The 20,608-nt window shown below is 44.6% G+C and overlaps 1 protein-coding gene across 2 annotated transcripts in view; it reads right to left on the bottom strand.

Moving 5' to 3' along the window:
• The window catches only part of deptor (DEP domain containing MTOR-interacting protein), a 122,848-nt gene extending 105,597 nt beyond the window's left edge, over nt 1-17,251 (bottom strand). The window contains exons 1-2 of one of the 2 annotated variants that reach the window (XM_072283583.1): nt 17,166-17,251; nt 16,294-16,411 (exon numbers count right to left, since the gene is read on the bottom strand). In XM_072283583.1, the coding sequence (XP_072139684.1) occupies nt 16,294-16,379 (86 nt within the window). In that variant the 5' untranslated portion in view covers nt 16,380-16,411; nt 17,166-17,251. Of the gene's footprint in view, nt 1-16,293; nt 16,412-16,951; nt 17,037-17,165 lie in introns of those variants that run through there. The other variant, XM_072238481.1, reaches the window with a different exon arrangement.
• Nucleotides 17,252-20,608: the final 3,357 nt, after the last annotated feature.

The raw sequence follows: 20,608 nt of genomic DNA, 5'->3' as shown, positions 1-20,608 counted from the left end.
CCTCTAATTTGTCTTTACTGCTGTGTAGACCAACCACTGCTCTGAACAGCAATTTATTCATTTAAATGTTTGTTTGTTTGTTTATTTATTTATTCTTCCTTTTTTTTTTACATAGCCCGAAAACTGTGTGGCACTTTAAATGTTTTCTTGTAATATTCATGCTATGAATATTTAGAATAAAAATTGAACAATTACATACTTCTGATTTTACTTACTAATTGAAGGAACATAGAACACAGAAATCTACAGCACATTGGCCCCCAATGTTGTGGGGACCATGTAACCTACTCTAGAAACTGCCTAAAACTTCCCTACCACATAGCCCTCTATTTGTAGCTCCATGTCAATTCCCCGCACCGACCAACCTCTGTGTGAAAAGCTTACCTCTGACATCCCCCTGTACCTACTTCCAACCACCTTAAAATTATGCCCCCTCGTGTTAGCCATTTCAGCCCTGGCGAAAAGCCTCTGACTATCCACACGATCAATGCCCCTCTATCAGGTCACCTTTCATCCTTCGTTGTTCCAAGCAGAAAAGGCCAAGTTCACTCAACCTATTCTCATAAGGCACGCTCACAAATGCAGGCAACATCCTCTTCACTCTTTCTATAGTATCCACAACCTTCCTGTAGTGAGGTGACCAGAACTGAACACAGCTCTCCAAGTAGGGTCTGATATATAGCTGTACCTCGTGGCTATAAAGAATACAATGAAATACAGCACAACTTTTTCTCGTCAGGTTTTATTCCAGCTGCGAGACCACAAAGGCTACGTGTGCGGGAGCATTTCAGTTACCGTGTGGCTGCTCAAAGAGAACGGTGATTATGACTGTCTTCTTCGGAACATACCAATAAATTACAAGTGGTGAGCGACACAATTTGCATTGCCGACAGTTTGTTGCTTCTTGCTCTGACTAACAGCCCAGTGATCCTTACTTGATTTACAATGTCATTTTCAGAATGTTAATGTTGCGGGTAAGATACAAACACCAACTTGGCAGAGAAGCTGCTAATTTCCAATGGCCTCACATCTAAATTTAATGCCATGGTCAGCGCATGTCTGCACCCATTCACATACTGTACGGTCAAATGATTGTTATCCATAGACCATCTGAAAGTACGTGAAGCTAGTCTGTGGGTTCTTATAACCACCAATCTGGCAGGGGAATATTTTCACTCTCAACATTCTCCTGCAAAATGTGGCACTTTTCAGTGCAAGCCACAGGATACTCTGTTGCAGTCAGGAGCAACATCACTTGAATTACACAGTGACAGAGCCAGGTTGAACATAAGCAACATTGTCTAATGGCAGAACGTCTCTAGTTGTCAACGATGAACATCTCAGAGCAAATTCTACATTAGAAACATGTGACCTCCCCTACATCGGTGAGACCCAACATAGATTAGGAGACCGCTTCGTCGAGCACCTCTGCTCCGAATGCTGCAAAATGCAAGATTTGCCCACGGCCAACCATTTCAATTTGACTTCCAATTCCCATTCTGATGATGAGAAAGAGTGTTCTCAGGTTGGAGGAGCAACACCTCATACTTCATCTGGGTAGTCTCCAACCAGATTGCATGGAAATTGATTTCTCTAACTTGTGGTATTCCGTCCCCTTTCTCTCTTTTTCCATTCCCCATTCCGGTTCCCCTATTACCCCTTCTCTTACCTGCTCATCATCTCCTTCTGGTTCCCCTGCTCCTTCCCTTTCTCCCATGGTCCATTCTCCTCTCCTGTTAGATTCCTTCTTCTTCAGCCTTTGACCTCTTCCTCCTATCACCTCCCAGCTTCTTACTTCATCCCCATGCATACCTTCCCCCTAACCTGGTTTCACCAATCACCTGCCAACTTGCATGCCTCCCCTCCCCCCCACCTTCTTATTCCTGTTTCTTCCCCCCTTTATTTCCAGTCCTAAAGGGTATCGGCCCAAAATATCAACTGTTTATTTGCCTCCATAGATGCTGCCTGACCTGCTGAGTTCCTCCACCACTCTGTGTTCCTCTGTATTAAAAATGCCATTGCAATCTTCTGTTGTTAACTTTAAAAAAGTTTGCATGGATAAAACAAAATACTTTTGCCATTGGTTGCAAACACAAGATGTTCTGCAGATGCTGGAAATCCACAGCAACACATACAAAATGCTGAAGGAACTCAGCAGGTTAAGCAGCATTGAAAGACAGGAATACACAGTTGAGATTTTGGGCCGAGTCCTGGTGAAGGGTCTCAGACTGAAACATGGACTGCTTTTTCCCCTCCAGAGGCTGCCTGATCTCCAGGGTTTCTCCAGCACTTTGTGTGTGATCCATTTGGTTACAGTTCTGCTTCTTTCTTGGGCAGCACAAAAAGGGTCAATGGCTTGGTCTCACTCCACTCCTGAAGACCAGGGGTTGTTCAAACACAAACTCTTTTGAACAAGGGATGCCTGCCACACTGAACTGACAAAGCAAAGCCTGGATCCATTGGATAGGGGATTCAGGAGTGGTAATCAAGCACCACTGCTGGTCAGTGGGTAAATTCCCATTAGTGCAGGAGTTCCCAACCTGGGGTCCACAGGCCGTCGGGTAATGGTAGTGGTCCATGGCACAAAAAAAGTTGGGAACCCCTGCCCTAGTGTGTGGGTGAGGGGTAGAATCCGGTAAGAACTGTTGGGAAAATGAGAATAATGGGATTAGCGTAGAATTGGTGCATCTGTATGATTGACTCCCAGTATGGACCTGATGGCCCGAAGGGTCTATTCCCAGACTGTATGTGTGTGTGAGTCTGGAGCGATATATGAACTAGAGAGGGCGAGTTAGCAGATTTCCTTCTAGAAACTCATTGAGCCAACAATCATTCCGTCAACAACATTACTCGGACCTTGGGGTGGCACTGTAGCGTACTGGTTGGCGTAGCATTATTACAGCACCACTGACCCAGGTTCAATAATAGTTCAGGGCGTCGGTGTTCAGACTTCACTTCCAGCACCATCTGCAAGGAGTTCGTACACCCTCACCATGACCTCCAGGTGCTTGCTGTCTGTTAGGATTTACACAGTCTCCCTGAGACTGCATGGGTTTCCTCCCACTTCCCAAAAACGTTTGGGCTACTATGTAAACGTTTGGGTTAGTAGGTTAACGTTTGGGCTAGTAGGTTAATGGCACATGGGTGCAAATGAGCAGCGTGGGTTAGTTGAGCCAGAAGGGCCTGTTACCATGCTATATCTCCCAATAAATAAATAAATAAACCCTGACCCATTCACGAACAAAAATATCTTAATCAATCCACTGCCTGTTCCTCAATTAACCCCAAGAAGGCGGCATTCATCATTAAAGTCCTTCACCATCCAAGACATAGAGTCATAGAAAAGTACAGCACAGAATCAGGTCCTTCTAGTCCATTCCAAACCATTTAAGCTGTCTATTCCCAGTGAAGTGCATGCAGACCATAACCCTCCACAACTATCCAGACTTCTCTTAAATGTTAAAATCAAACCACTTGCGCTGGCAGCTCATTCCACACTCTCACCACCATGTTCCCCTTAAACATTTCACCTTTCACCTTTTACCCATGACTTCTGATTGTAGTCCCACCCAACCTCAGTGGAAAAAGCCTGCTCGCATTTACCCTATCTATAGCCCTCATAATTTTCTATACCTGTATAAAATTTCCTCTTCATCTTCTACGTTCCAAGGAATAAAGTCCTGGCTAATTCAATCTTTCCTCATAATTCAGGTCAAGTCCCGGCAACATCCTTGTAAATTTTCACTGTACTGCTGCCACAAAACAACAGATTTCACATTTGTCTGTGAAAATAAACCAACTTTGATTCAAAATAATGTGCTTTCTTGACATTTCATAGTCATAGTCATACTTTATTGATCCCAGGGGAAATTGGTTTTGTTACAGTTGCACCATAAATAATAAATAGTAATAAAACCATAAACAGTTAAATAGTAATATGTAAATTATGCCAGGAAATAAGTCCAGGACCAGCCTATTAGCTCAGGGTGTCTGACCCTCCAAGGGAGGAGTTGTAAAGTTTGATGGCCACAGGCAGGAATGACTTCCTATGACGCTCTCTGTTGCATCTCGGTGGAATGAGTCTCTGGCTGAATGTACTCCTGTGCCCACCCAGTACATTATGTAGTGAATGGGAGACATTGACCAAGATGGCATGCAACTTAGACAGCATCCTCTTTTCAGACACCACCGTCAGAGAGTCCAGTTCCATCCCCACAACCTCACTGGCCTTACGAATGACTTTGTTGATTCTGTTGGCGTCTGCTACCCTCAGCCTGCAGCCCCAGCACACAACAGCAAACATGATAGGCAGTTAACCTTACTATTGGTCCCTCTGACTATATCTCTCTCTCCTTTTTCTCCCTCTGTCCCTCTGACTATACCCCTTGCCCATCCTCTGGTTCTCCCCCCCCCTTGTCTTTCTCCCCGGACCTCCTGTCCCATGATCCATTCATATCCCTTTTGCCAATCACCTGTCCAGCTCTTGACTCCATCCCTCCCCCTCCTGTCTCCTCCTATCATTTTGGATCTCTCCCTCCCCCTCCCACTTTCAAATCTCTTACTAACTCTTCCTTCAGTTAGTCCTGATGAAGGGTCTCGGCCCGAAACGCTGACTGTACCTCTTCCTAGAGATGCTGCCTGGCCTGCTGCGTTCACCAGCAACTTTGATGTGTGTTGCTTGAATTTCCAGCATCTGCAGAATTCCTGCTGTATTGGTTATTAATACTACCCAGAGGGTGTCATGGTAGCATAGCAGTTACTGTGACACTGTTACAACCCGGGCATTGTAGATTCGACTACAGAATCAGATTTATTATCACCGGCATGTGTCGTGAAAAAGTAAATCAATTACAGTATACATATATTGAATAGATTTAAAAACATGCAAAAAAACAGAAATACTATCTATTAAATAAGCGAGGTGGTGTCCAAGGGGTCAAAGTCCATTTAGGAATCGGATGGCAGAGGGGAAGAAGCTGTTCCTGAATCGCTGAGTGTGTGCCTTCAGGCTTCTGTATCTTCAACCTGATGGTAACAGTGAGAAAAGGGCATGCCCTGGGTGCTGGAGGTCCTTAATAATGGACACTGCCTTTCTGAGACACTGTTCCTTAAAGATGTCCTGGGTACTTTGTAGGCTAGTACCCTCTCTCTCTGGCTATCCATCCCACAGGATGATGATGGTTCCTTTCAGTCATTTAGTGGGGTTTGATATGTTTGTTCTGGAGTGGCTGTACAGGCCAATCCTTGACAGCCACTGCTTGCCACATACTTGGCAGTTGAGGCCTGGAGGGACAGCAGGGGTAGAAGCTCTGTTGTGGCACTTCCTGTGCCTTTCCTCTGTTGCCTCGTTGAGCTTGTTCTCAGCAGCGTCCACACCTTTTCTGATGGCGTCCCTCCACTGTGAGCAATCTTGAGCCAAATCCTCCCATGAAGATGGGGCAACTGTCCTCCTCGTTTTCAGGTACCGCTGGACAGTTGGCCGTACAAGATGTCCTTGGGCAGTCTTCTGTCAGGCATTCTGACAACATGCCCTGCCCGGCGCATTTGGGCTGACATCACCAAGGTTGAAACGCTGGCATTCCGCCTCGAGAGAGGACCTCGGTATTGGAGACCTTGTCTCGCCAGGTGATCTTCATCAGAGAACATAGGTGACGCTGCTGCAGTTGGTCAAGCTGGCGTATGTGTCTCTGATATGGGCACCATGTCTCACATCCGTATAACAAGGTTGATAGGACAACGGCCCTGTATACCCTGTATTAGGTGGCCAACCTGATGTTCTGTGACCAAACTCGATCTTTCAGCTGACCAAAGGCAAAGCAGGCTTTACTGGTTCTTGACTCAATCTCTACATCCAGAGAAGCTAGGGATGTTATTATGCTACCCAGGTAGCAAAACTTGTTGACAGCATTGAGACGAGTGTCATCAATGAGGACAGTTGGTTCTTCATAGCTTGAGCCAGGAGCCGGTTAGATACAAAACATCCGTCTTTTTCAGGCTGATTGTCAGTCCGAAGCTTTTGGCTGCACTGGCAAAGCGACTGGTGATCTCCCGTAAGTCTTCGAGAGAGTGGGCAACCAGTGCACAGTCATCAGCAAACTGTAGCTCATGCGCCACAATGTCCCTGACTTTTGTTTTTGCTCTCAGTCTTGCGAGGTTGAGGAGCCCGCCATTAGCCCTCGTTTGTAGGAAGACCCCTAACTTCAGGTCTGATGTGGCATCCTGAAGAACAGCAGCGAAGAATAGTCCAAACAGAACAGGAGCCAAAACACAACCCTGTTTTACGCTGTTGCTGATGGGAAATGGATCTGACAACTCACCACACATGTTGATGCGGCCTTCTATGCCTTCGTGGAACTGACAAATGATGTTGGTCAGTTGTGGGGGGCAAGCGAATTTTGGTAGGAGCTCCCACAGGCCATCTCTACCAACAGTGTCAAACGCTTTGGTTAGATCAACAAATGTGACATAGAGACTTCTCTGCTGCTCAACACATTTCTCTTGGAGCTGCCTCAGTGAAAAGATCATGTCCACTGTGCTACGGCCTGTTCGAAACCACACTGGCTTTCTGGAAGGATGTTGTCACTGATGTTGGACACCAAGTGTCTAAGGATGATCTTCGCGAGGCACTTTCCCACAACTGACAAAAGAGAGATGCCATGGTAATTGTTGCAGTCTCTCTTGTCTCGTAGATGGTCACGATTGATGCGTCTTTGAAGTCTTGTGGTAGTTCTGCAGCTCCCCACAACTTTGTGAACAGCTGGTGCAGGCATGATGTCAGCGTGTGACCACCATATGGGTAGATCTTGGCTGTGATACCGTCAGGCCCTGGTGCTTTGTTGGGCTTTAGCTGTTTGATGGCTTTGATGACCTCATGAAGAGTAGGGGGAGCATCTAGCTCGAACAGTATGGGTCGAGGGTGTACTCTGCCCAGTGCTTCATCGGTGATGGTTCCTGGTCTGTTCAGCAGCTCGTTGAAGTGTTCTTGCCATCTTTTCATGTCCTCTGACTTCTCAGTGAAGATGGATGTACCCAAGGTGGAGGTGACTAAATTTACAATCATCTGCAGCTTCTTTCAGTCATGCCCCTCACCATATCAGACAATGATGTAGTCTGTCAGATCTGACACTGTCTGTGAGGAGGTTGTACGTTCTCCCCATGACCGCATGAGTGTCCTCCCAGTGCTCTGGTTTCCTCCCAGAGACCGACAATATACCAGTTAGTAGGTTAATTGATCTTTGTAAAATTTCCTGTGATTAGGCTAGTTTTAAATAGGTGGGTTGCTGGGTGGCGTGGCTCAAAGGACCAGAAAGGCCCGTTCTGCATTGCATCTCTAAATAATTAAATAACTCCAACCAACATTATCCCCACCGAAACTCAGCCAAATCTTTGGCAGCTTCTGCTCCTTCACTTATCTACTCTGGCTTCTTCCCCCTTTCTTTCCAGTCTAGAGGAAGGTGTCAGCCCAAACCATTGACGTTTATCCATTTCCAGAGATGCCGTCTGACCTGCTGAGTTCCTCCAGCCTTTGGTCAACCAGAAAGGTTCTTGCAATGCTCCATTATTTCATGATCACCTGTATGCATACTCTTTATTTGAGATTTAACCTTGTCTACTGAGGTTGGATGAAACTAGAACTAGAGGTCAGGAGTTAAGGGTGAAAGGTAAAATGTCTAAGGGGAACGAGGGGAAAATTCTTCACTCATTGGGTGGTGAGTGTGGCATGAGCTAATGGAGGAAGTAGTGGATGTGGGATCAATTTGAACATCTAAGGGAAATTTGGATAAGTACATGGTTGGAAGGGGTATGGAGGGCTATGGTCTGGGTGCAGGTCAATGGGACTAGGCAGAATAATAGTTTGGCACAGACTAGATGGGCTGAAGGGCCTGTTCCTGTGTTGTTGCGATTTATAACAGTTTACCAAAGAGCTGCCACCTAGCTGGGGGAGCTGCTGACCAAATGGAACCTAGGAATGGAGAGCACAAACAAGATGCAGAAATACAAGAGGTTCTGCTGAGCTGGAAATCCAAAGCTACCCACACAAAATGTTGGAGGAACTCAGCAGGTCAGGCAGCATCTATGGAAATGCCAGGATGGCATGAATATTAATCTCTTCTTCCAGTTATTTTTTTTTCTTTTCCCTTCCCTCTTGTTCAATTCCCCACTCTGATCTTGTACCATATAGCCTACTGTATAATATAGGACTACTTTATGTTGTAGTAATACATCGTATTGAGCATGCGCTATTGGGCACATATGGATCTGTATATATGTGTGTTCAGTTCGGTTTCAGTTAGTAAAGAACCCTGTTAACGTAGCTCCAGTCTCCAGCATTTTTATTAATGATATTGTTGTGTGAACGGCCACATGCACAACAAATTGACGATGAGGTTAATGAACCTACACCGTATCGGAATGCCGCGTTGTAAGTGATAACAACACTTGGAAGAAGAGAGCAAGGTACAAGCCAAGGAGCAGGAGGCCATGAGTCCGAAAGGAATTGGAGACACAGTCAGAGCGGCCGCACATCGGGAGACCAAGAGACCACAGCCAGCACTGACCCCAGGGGCTGAGGGTCTGCCTGCCCCAGAAAGGAGATAAAAAAAGGAGCGACACACACATCTAGCCAGAGTACACTTGCAATGCTAGCAAAAAAAAAGGTCACGTGAGTCAAAAAGAAAACAAGGGCCTGGGGCTAAATTAACATAACAAGGATGGTGTTAATTGGAAACATTACAGCATTTGATAGTTGCATTGAAGACTGGGCAATTTATATTGAAAGAATAGAGTTATATTGTGATGCTAATGATATCAATGAAGTAAAGAAAGCCAGCGTCTTACATAGTGTAATGGGCGCGAAAACATTCGGCCTGCTACGGAGCTTGTTAACCCCTGAAAAGCCAGCTGACAAAACATTCAAGCCAATAGTAGACACTCTCCAACATTTAAACCCCAAACCGCTGGTCATTGCTGAAAGATTTAAATTCCATAAACAGAATCAGAGCAAAAATAAAAGCATTTCTGAATGTTGTCTATTGTCTATAATATTGTGCTGAATTGCGCAAATTATCAGAACATTGTCAGTTTGGAGCTGGTCTATCAGACACATTGAGGGACGGGTTAGTGTGTGGCATGCACCGTGAAACCACACAGAAGAAGCTCCTGTGTGAAAAAGACCTTACATTCGAGAAAGTGCTAAACATCTCAATATCAACGGAAACAGCAGCACCAGGCGCTTCCGAGACACAACAAAAATCTATGGAATATGCCACAAATAAAATGTCACTGAACAGAAATGAAGGAAAGAAACAGGTCACATGACCCTGATGATTGTTGATTTAAAGATAAAGAATGCAGAAACTGTGGCAAACAGGGCCACATTGGCAGAGTGTGCAAAGCTAGTAAACAGCAGAAAAAGGACAAAATACAGAGAAACAAGAAACCCCAGAAAGGAAAATACAACAATGTGCACAAAATGAAAGAAAACAATGCTGATGAAAACTACTCAGACAAAAGTGAATTGTCTTGTCTGCAACTTCACAACGTGAAAGACACAGATGATTGAAGAGAAAGATGGATCACTCCACAAGTGGCTGGCGTGGGATTCAGGCTACGTCTACACTAGACCGGATAAATCCGTAACCGAAGCTTTTTCTTTTCGTTTTGACCCTCCGTCCACACTGAAACGGCGTTTTCCTCCCCCAAAAACGAAGCTTTTCAGAAACGCTCTCCAGAGTGAATAAATCTGAAAATGCTTAATGGCCGGTGTAGTGTGTACGGGGTAACCGGCTCTTTTTAAAAACGCCGTCATGACGTGCCGGAACAGATGGTGGCGGCAGCGCAGCATTTCATTGTTTTCTTGAATGCAACCTCCAACACCACAACAAGAATGGCTTCATGCATGTGTTGTTTACTTTATTGTCTACGTTAATTTCAACCCCCCCCCCCAACACAACCTACCAATTTCAGGACAGACAGCAATGAGGTTAAGCCAGGAGAGTCAGAAATATACTCACCAAATACTCTGACCCATAACTTACTGAATACTGAATAAATAAGTATACTCACTTTGCCGTGTTTTCTGTCCTTGCTTGTATGAAGGTGGTTTACCTATTTATGCAAGTACTTCTCTGACAATAGATGTGTAACAGCCTAATTTAACATTGTATGGAAATACAAGATAACTCTGATGCAGACATGTTTTATACATTTAACAAGGTGTTTTATTAATGTATTGCTTGTGCAAACATTCAATAGATGCAATTGTCACTACTTCCAAAAGTCATTTTTGAGTAGTAGCCTGTGTTTGGCATAGACGTGAAAATGTTAAGGCCAAAAAAGGAAAACTGTAAGTTTCACTTTTACTCAGGTAAAAATAAAATCACTTTTGCCCAGTAACTAGTTTATGTTAAATACAGCAAAATAATACAGAAAGACATGGCAAAAGTAAAGGCAAACAAATGAGGTAACAGCAAATATCACTTTTGCCCAGTAACAAGCCTTATTGCATTTAGTTGTAGCTGTCGCCCTTTCATCGGTGAAGAGACTATGGCTGTAGGAAATGTTTCCAGGGTGACCCCTCTGTGGGAGTGGGGAAGATGTTGGTGGGGCCACCCGGGGGTCTGTGTGTCGGTATATGTCGCTATTGTAGTGGCTGTGAGGCTGGTATTGTGGCGGTGAAAAGTACTGGGGGGGAGCCATCATATTCCTCATCATTGCAAATCCCACTGCAACAGAGTTAGTCAGTTTTTCAATGTTCGTCGTCAGCCGCGAACTCCCTGTCGGTTGCCTCAATACGCTCCAGTATTTGTTTTTTTAGTTTTAAGTCCTCCTGTGCGAGAGCCAACAGCTGTCCCGTCGTTTGGCAATTTCCTTTTAAGTTTTTCTAGTCTGTAACTGGACAATCACGCCCCAAGTCTTTCACAGTGAGATTCCACACCAAACATGTCGCAGCCATCACCTGTTGCTTGGTCCAAACTGTCGGAGTCGGGCGTACTCGTCGAGGCGGGTGAATTCTGTAGATGTGTCCTACGCATGCCCAGTAGGAGGAGATTCACCCAAATACCCATTTTAATGTGGACGGAGGTATTTTCAAAAATGCCTGGTATGGACACCTATCGTTTTTACGCAAAACTGCCGTTTTCAAAATTATCTGGTCTAGTGTGGACATAGCCTGAAAATGGAGTTGGACACAGGCTGAGCTTTAACAGTGATCCCTGTACACGACTACAATCGACTGTTTTCTCACATACCTCTGAAATGAACTACCGTTAAAGACTTACACAGGACAGAAAGCGCGTCCCAAAGGTAAAATTAATGTGACAGTGACCTATGGAGACAAAACACTCTATGTACTGAAAATTGGAGGACCACCGTTGCTGGGACGTGAATGGCTCAGGGAAATTCAGTCGGATTGGCACACCATCGAGGCACTAGATGTGTCAGCAAAGGAGGGCAGCAAGGCTACATCTGAGAGACTGTCACAAATACTTGTTGACTCTGAAGAGGTGTTCTTGAAAGGAATAGGAACACTTCAGGGCATGAAGGCAAAGACTGAGATTGAGGAAAATGCATGTCCAAAATTTTACAAAGCCAGACCAGTGCCATATGCAATCCATCCTACAGTAGAGGCAGAGCTGAAAAATCTGGAGCAGACTGGGGTCCTGTCAAAGGTGAATTGGAGTTAATGAGCCATGCCTATTGTTCCAGTGATGAAGAAAACCTCCAGCACAAAACCAGGAACACCAAGCAAGGTGCGCATATGAGGAGACTTTAAAGTAACTGTTAACCCAGTTCTCCTCACAGTACAGTATCCTCTACCTCGTATTGAGGACATCTTTGCTTCCCTGTCAGGAGGGGAACATTTCACAAAAATCGATTTGACCCAGGCTTACCTCCAAATGGAAATTGAGGAAGCATCCAAGAAATACCTGACAATAAAAACACACAAAGGACTTTACCAGTACAACAGGTTGGTGTTTGGGATAGCATCAGCTCCTGCAATCTGGCAAAGGGCAATGGACCAGGTTCTGCAGGGGATTCCAGGGACTCAGTGTCACCTGGATGACATCATTGTCACCGGCAAGGATGACAATGAACATCTTTCTAACCTAAAACAAGTGCTCACCAGGTTACGAGAGTATGGGCTCAGAGCTAATCGACAGAAATGTGAGTCTTTCAAAAAGGAAACTTCATACTGTGGGCATGTGATCAACAAGGATGGCTTACACATGTCTCGAGACAAGATAGAAGCAGTGCTTAAGGCACCACCATCTGAAAATGTGTCTCAGCTGAGGGCATATCTTGGTCTAGTGAACTACTACCACAAGTTCTTGCCTAACCTATCCACAGTCCTACACCCATTAAATGCATTATTACAGGCAGGGACATAATGGAAGTGGACTGAGAGCTGTGAGAAAACATTTCAAGAAACTAAAAAACTCATAACTTCAGAAGGGGTGCTCGCGCACTTTGACCCCTCCTTACCTATCTGACTATCTTGTGATGCCTCACCCCATGGGATAGGAGCTGCATTATCGCACAAGTTTCCAGATGGCTCAGAAAGACCAATAGCCTTTGCCTCAAGAACGCTAACTTCAGCTGAACGCAACTACGCACAGATTGACAGAGCCCCATGTGGGGAGTCAATACCTGTATGGCCAGAAGTTTACTCTGTTGACTGACCATCAGCCTCTCATGTCAATCTTGAACCCAAGGAAAGGTGTTCCAGTGATGACAGCACAAAGGCTACAGCAATGGTCTCTTTTCCTAGTAGGTCACAGGTATGACATTGAACACAAGGGGACCTAGCAACATGGCAACGCAGATGTGTTGTCATGTTTACCATTGCCCACTTCCGAGGTAACTACACAAACAGATTCAGCAGAGGTCTTTCACACAACAATAGTTGAACAATTACCAGTAACAAACAGCCTTACTGAAAGGGAAACATGCAATAACCCTATGTTGTCAAAAGTGTATGACATCACGGTAAAGGGATGGCCAGCGCGGGGTAACACACTGTTTCTAGCCTTTTCAGCGAGGAAGGAGCAGTTGTCAGTGTGTCGGGGAACACTAATGTGTGGCTCATGAGTTGTGATTCCTCCCAAGCTACGCACCAGAGTGCGGGACGAACTACATGAGGGGCACCTGGGTACCGTGAAGATGAAAGGTCTTGCCCGTGCCTATGTGTGGTGGCCAGGAATCGATAAACAGATTGAGGACTTGACCAAGAACTGCTCTGGATGTCAAAAGATTCAGAACACACCACCACAAGCCCCCCTCCATCCATGGCAGTGGCCCTCATCACCATGGCAACGAGTGCACATCGACTTTGCTGGACCATTCATGGACTCTATTTTTTTAATCGCTGTCGATGCACAAATGGCCAGAGGTTATCAAAATGAAGTCAACCACATCAGAATAGACCATTACAGTTCTGAGGACCATGTTCGCCAGGAATGGCATACCAGAACAAATCTGCACAGAAAATGGACGACAAGTTGTCTCTAAAGAATTCCAAAATTTTAGGAAGAACAATGGAATCAAGCACTTTACATCATCTGCCCCTTATCATCCATCCACAAATGGCTTGGCAGAAAAATTTGTACAGACATTCAAGAAAGCCATCAAGGCAATGGACAGCGAAAATCGACCACTGCAATACAAGATAGACAAATTTCTCCTTGCCTATCGTAATGCAGTACATGGAACCACTGATCATACTCCAGCGATGATGTTTCTGAACAGGAACCTGAGGTCCCTCATGGATCTTCTCAAACCAGATGTACGGCGTGATATGGAGAACAGACAGTTCAAACACTTGAATGCTAAGTCAACACGGAGGTTCAGTGTGGGACAGTCAGTTCTTGCACGTGATTACCGGACTGAAAAGTGGCAGCCGGCTACAATTTCCGCCATAGACGGGCCACTGATGTATAGAATACAGGTGGGACAGAACGTATGGAGACGTCATGTGGATCAAATCCTGGATGCTCAGGTGAAAAACACAACAACACCTTGCCCTGACTCCCCAGACATAGAAGCAAACACTCCTGATGTGACCACATCAGCCTCATCCACAGATAAGCCGGTCATCAGTGCTGAGGACCCACCTGATGTACCTGTGGAGACTAATTCCCCAAAGCAAATGTTTCAGGGCAGATGTTACCTGGAGAGGCAGAGAAGTCCCCCCCAGAGACTTGAGTTGTAATTATAATTATTATTATGTTACTTTATTATAATTTGATATTATTAAATTACAAAGTAAATAATTGGTAAGTGTTGTACGTTAAGGGTACACATATTTGTTTAGCGTAGTGCCCCCAGGAAAAAAAGTTGATACACTATTAAAATAAAAGAGGAGGAGTGTACCATATAGCCTACTGCATAATAGAGGACTACTTTATGTTGTAGTAATACATCGTATTGAGCATGTGTGTATAGATCTGTATATATGTGTGTTCAGTTTGCTTTCAGTTAGTAAAGAACCCTGTTCACATAACTCCAGTTTCCAGCGTTTTTATTAATGATATTGTTGTGTAAACGCCACATACGCAACAGACCTCTTACCCCTTCTCCTCAAATACCTATCACCACCCCACTGGTGACCCTCCTCCTCCCCTTTCTCCTATAGTCCACTCTCCTCTCCTATCCGATTCCTTCCTCTCCTGTCCTTTACCTTTCCCACCCACCTGGCTTCACCTGTCACCTTGTCCTCCCTTCCTTCCCCCACCGTTTTATTCTGGTGTTTCCCCCCCTCCTTTCCAATCCTGATGAAGGGTCTCAGTCTGAAATGTCAGAATCAGAATCAGGCTTTATATCACTGGCATATGTCATGAAATTTGTTGTAATGCTGCAGCAGTACAATGCAACACATAATAACAAAAACTGTAAATTACATAAGCTTATATATATTTCTCAAAGTTAAATTAAATAAGCAGTGCAAACAGATTTTTAAGTAATGAAGTAGTAATGGGTTCATTGTCCATTCAGTAATCTGACGGTGGCATGTCCTGGGTGATGGGGGTCCTTAGTGGTGGATACTGCCTTTCTGAGGCTTCACTCCTTGAAAGTGTACTGGATGCTGGGGAGACTAGTGCCTATGATGGAGCTGACTGAGTTCACAACTTTCTGCAGCTTGTTTTGATCCTGTGCAATGGCCAAACCCCACACCAGACAGGGATGCAGTTAGTTCGAATGCTCTCCACGGTACACCTGTAGAAATTTGTGAGTGCCTCTGGTGATATACCAAGACTACTCAAACTCCTGCCATGCCTGCCTTGTAACTGCATAAATGTGTTGAGCCAAATGTCGATTGTTTATTCATTTCCATTGATGCTGCCTGACCTGCTGAGTTCCTCCAGGATTTTGTGTGTGTTGAACATGAAGCAAAACTAGAATCTGTGGCAACACTCACAACACGCTGGAAGAACTCAGCAGGTTGGGCAGCATCCGTGAAAAAGATCTTTTCCACGGATGCTGCCTGACCTGCTGAGTTCCTCCAGCGTGTTGTCAGTGTTGCTTTGAGCCCAGCATCTGCAGAGTATTTTGTGTTTAGAATCTGTGGCACTGTCCAATTAGATAGATATTTAATCATTCACTTTACATCAGAAGTACAATTTTTAAGGGTCAAATTTTAGAATTCAGCTGCAAGTAACACTAGTTTCCAGCAATTCTGGAATTACTGAAAGGGGCCAAAATACAATTTTCACGAACTTGTAAAAACTGCAATAGTTGGCATCAAGCATTTCCACTAATTAAGAAAAGAACGTTCCATTCTGATTAGAAGAGCCAGGTTCAAGAGATAATCATTTCCACACGATGAAAATTATTGTCAAAGTAGTACTCAAATATTTATATTCATATCGTTTAAGGGTCGACTCTATAGATACTGCCTGACCTGCTGAGTTCTTCCAGCATTTTGTGTGTTACTTTACATTAATAGCAATCTGTTTTGCAAAGATAAATCCTTCGTAAATCCTTCCTATAAATTAATTACGACGTGAAAATCGTTCGGTAGTTGAAAGCTAAGCCCTATTGAAATAGCGCTGTTAAAATCAGAGAACAGTAGTCAACAATTTCACCAAGAACCGCAAGCGCGCCCCACAAAAGGACACTGCGGCTCTCAGCCTAACCGAACTGGCCAAACTCACGCAGCCAAAAAAAAAAATCAGCTTGTGTATAAATAGAAGTTTGTCAAGTCAAAACCAAAATCTTTTCCTTATTTTCTTTTTAGAAGAGGGAAGTGATACCGACGCTTTCCACAGGCCTGACTGTAGCTGGATGCCCCCTTACCTTAATTGCTCGCCAGTGATTAAAACCTCGGCCATGTGCTCCAGATCAGCAGTTTTCTTCTGCACCGCGTTGCCAGCTCCTTCCATTTCCAGGAAGTCTCCGGGACCGATTGCTGCGCCTTGTGAGGAAGGAAAAGGAAGGGGAAAAAAAACGAGTTGATATGCCCCAGCATGGGAGGATTTCCTGGCGAAGAGACGAGAAAGCCCTCATCGCCAACAGCCACAATAAGTTACAACGCCGACATCAAACACCTCGCATGGAATTGCCAGATAGTATCTCAGCGATTATTTTGCTTAAATACAATGTTTCTCTCAACAGAACGCACCAATTCCATAGACAGGGCTACGGAATCGCACAGCGCGTGGCCCTTCGCCAAATCTCAATTAAACCCCCAAATCAAATATTCGCCGTCGATATAATCACTCCCGTTCTTTATTAACCCTGATACAAATAAGGTTTTGTGCAGCGCGGCTCGTTAAGACATGCCGGTGTTCTGTTTTGACGTTCAATCCTTGCTGCATTGAACCTCCGTTCAAACATCGGCAGGAATGTTAATAGAATTCCTGACCCGATGCCGACCCGAAACACAATAAAGCCAGCGCGCACACAACACAGCCCCTGAAGAGCAAGATTTCATGCATAATTCACTGAATCTTACGTTTAACTCTGCTATCAAGCTATAAATTCCACAGCACCGCTTGATCCTGACGTAAATATTATGTTTTCTAAATCTGTTCATTTTTTTCCACAGCGATGCCTTTGAAAAACAAATACAATCCTCCTTTTTCGCCCCCCTATCTAAAGCCAGCTTTTCTAAAAAACAAGCATTGCGTTATGCCGCTCAATCTCGAAGCGCTGCCTCGCTTTCTTACGTTCTGTCACGGAAAGGAAAACGTGCTCGCAGCCCTCCAGTTCCCTTGCTTGCTCTCGGTGTCCGTTTCTGATGAAAGTTTCTCAGCTCTATTTACACCCGAACTCGCAGCGGTCCGCTCCAGCCCCCAGCCCCGCCCAGCTCCTCGAACCCAATCCGAGACGCATCTCGGGTCTGCCCTCAGCTCCCGGGGAACACGTCAGCCGCGCTCTGCAGCCGGACTGGGAGATCACCAAGACTCAAACATTGTGGGGGGTTTTGTAATTCCAGATTGAATGGGTGATATTTTTAAATCCAATTTTACCAGGCTTGGAAGGCCTGGACAGAGTGGATGTTTCCTCCTACAGCGAGGGAGTTTTAAGACCAGAGGGGCACAGCCTTATAATACAGGGGCGTCCTTTTAGAATGGAAATGAGAAGGAATTTCTTTCACTGGGAAGTGGTGAATCTGAAATTCTTTGCCACAGGCGGCCGTGGAGGCCAAGTCTTTACTATGTATTAAGAGAGAGGTTGATAGATTCTTGATTCGTTAGGACACGAGGTGAAACTGAGAGAAGGCAGGAGTTTGGGGGCTGAAGGAAATGGCGGAGCAGTCTCGACGGGCCAAATTCTTCCCCTATAACTTATGGTCTTATGATCTATTGGGCATAACAGCAGTGGCAGCAGAACATAATTTCTGGGGCGAAGCGGCATATCTCCAGAGCAGTACATTGACGACTTCAATTTGTGAAACACGGCATATGAAGGGTCTCGGCCTGAACTTCATCCTTCTCCATGGCTAACCTGCTGAGTAAAACACGGGTGTGTGTTACTCTGGAGTTAAACATCTGCAGAACCTATAGGGTCTATGTTTAGAACCTTTGGTAATTTTGCATAATTATCAATGGAGATTTTGAATAATAATATAATATTAAGAATAAACATACAACAGTAGAGCAAATGAGTGGTACAACTGGTCTGATCAGTAATATATTATTTATTTGCTTTTTTTTCTGATGGTCTTCGCTGATCATCCTTGATGAAAGGTCTGTCAGTGGTTGTTTGGTAATTTGGTATCTGTAAGGAGTCTGTAGATCCTCCCCATGGAATGCTGGTTAGTAGGTTAATTGTTTCACTCACAACACGCTGGAGGAACTCAGCAGGTCAGGCAGCATCCGTGGAAAAGATTGGTCGACGTTTCAGGCTGGAATTGTTTATAGTAAATTATCCCATGATTGGGCTCGGGTTAAATCAGTATTGCTGGGTGTTGTGCTTGAAGGGCCGGAAGGTCCTATTACGCCCTGCATCTCCAAATAAAAAAAAAGATTTAAAAAAAATTAAACTCATCAAACTTCCACCCACTCCTGTCCCTTTGTGAATCTGGGTGACTTCCATTGATTCTTGGTTCAGTAACACTGCAAATTTAATGCTCTCCTCTTGGTAGCCTTGATTTTCCTTTCAGAATTTCTCCCTTTATAAATAAACACAGATTCTGCAGAAGCTTGAAATCCAGAGTGACACTCAAAATGCTGGAGGATCTCATCAGGTCAGGCAGCATCTATGGAGGTGCATAAACACTCGACATTTCGGGCTGAGAACCTTCTTTAGGACTGGAAAGGAAGGGGGCAGAAGCCAGAATAAGAAGGTGTGGGGAGGTGAAGGAGTACCAGCTGGCAGGTGATAGGTGAAGGCAGGTGAGGGGGAAGGTGGGTGGGTTGGGGGAAGAGGAAATGAAGTAGAACGCTGGGAGGTGACAGGTCAGGTTCAGAATGAGGTTTCATATCACTGGCATGTGTTGTGAAGTTTGTTAACTTAGCGACAGCAGTACATGTACTACATGATTAAGATAGAAAAATAAATACTGTAAATGAATTACAATAAGTATGTGTATTAAATAGTTAATATACAAATAGTACAAAAACAGAAATTTAAAAAATGAGGTAGTGTCATGGGTTCAATGTCCATTCAGAAATCAGATGGCAGAGGGGAAGAAGCTATTCCTGGATTGCTGAGTGTGTGCCTTCAGGCTTCTGTACCTCCTTCCTGAGGTAACAGTGAGAAGAGTGCATGCCCTGGGCGATGGTGGTCCTTAATAACAGATGCCATCTTTCTGAGACACCACTCCTTGAAGATGTCTTGTACCCATGATCGAGCTAAGTATTTTACAACTTTCTGTAGCTTCTTTTGATCTTCTGCAGTTGCCCCCTGCCCCTTACTGGACAATGATGCAGCCTGTCTGAATGCTCTCCACGTTACATCTGAGTGTTTTAGGTGACAAACCAAATTTCCTTAAACTCCTAGTGAAGTATAGTCGCTGTCTTGCCTTCTCGATAGCTGCATTGATATGTTGGAACTTGAAATTGCTCACTCTCTCCATTTCTGATCCCTCTTTGAGGACTGGTTCATATTCCATCATTTTATTCTTTCTGAACTCCACTATTAGCTCTTTGGTCTTCTTGACATTGAGTGTAAGGTAGTTGCTGCAACAGCACTCAAATGTCTGATATATTTCACTCCTGTACGCCCTCTTGTCTTCATCTGAGATTCTGCCAACAAAGGTGGTGTCATCAACAAATTTGTAGATGGCATTTGAGCTATACCTAGCCACACAGTTATGGGTATAGAGAGAATAGAGCAGTGGGCTAAGCACACACCCCTGAGTTGGGCCACCGTTGCTCATCAGCAAAGAGGAGATGTTATTGCTAATCCACACAAATTGTGGTCCTCTGGTTAGCAAGTCATGGATCCAAAGGCAGAGGAAGGTTCAGAGCCCCAGGTTTTGTAGCTTTTCAATCAGGATTGTAGGAATGGTGGTATTAAACGCTGAGCTATAATCAATTAACAGCACCCTGTATTGTCCAGGTGCTCCAGGGCCACGTGAAGAGCCATTGGGCTTGCATCAACTCACACCTATTGTGGTGATGGACAAAGGTGAAGGGCTGAAGAAGGAATCTGATAGGAGAGGGGAGTGGACCGTGGGAGAAAGGAACGTGCAGGGAGCACCAGAGGGAGGTGATAGGCAGGTGAAAAGAAGAGAAGGGATAAGAGGGGAGCCAGAACAGGGAGGGGATAAAGAGAAAAGTGGGACGGGGAGAAATTCCTTGTGTTTTCTGCCACTCATCAAAAAATACGTCAGGTCATTAAGAGCGAGCAGAGCAATCACAATCAGGTTTATTATCACTGGCATATGTTGTGAAATGTGTTATCTTGTAGCAGCAATACATGATAAAAATAAATTAGAGTAAATATATATATTGAAAAGTTAAATAAGTAGTGCAAAAAGAGAAGAAAAAATGTAGTGAAATTGTGTTCATGGGTTCAATGTCCTTTCAGAAATCTGAGGGAAAGAAGCTGTTCCTAAGATGTTGAGCGTGTGCCTCCAGGCTCCTGTACCTCCTCCCTGATGGTAGCAATGAAAAGAGGGCATCCTCTGGGCGATTGGAGTCCTTAATGATGGATCAGATTT

The sequence above is a fragment of the Mobula birostris genome, chromosome 1, assembly GCF_030028105.1.
Source record: "Mobula birostris isolate sMobBir1 chromosome 1, sMobBir1.hap1, whole genome shotgun sequence".
NCBI classification, from domain to species: Eukaryota; Metazoa; Chordata; class Chondrichthyes; order Myliobatiformes; family Myliobatidae; genus Mobula; species Mobula birostris.
Note: the sequence above shows the minus strand (reverse complement) of the source record. Positions and strands in the feature narration are given on the sequence as shown.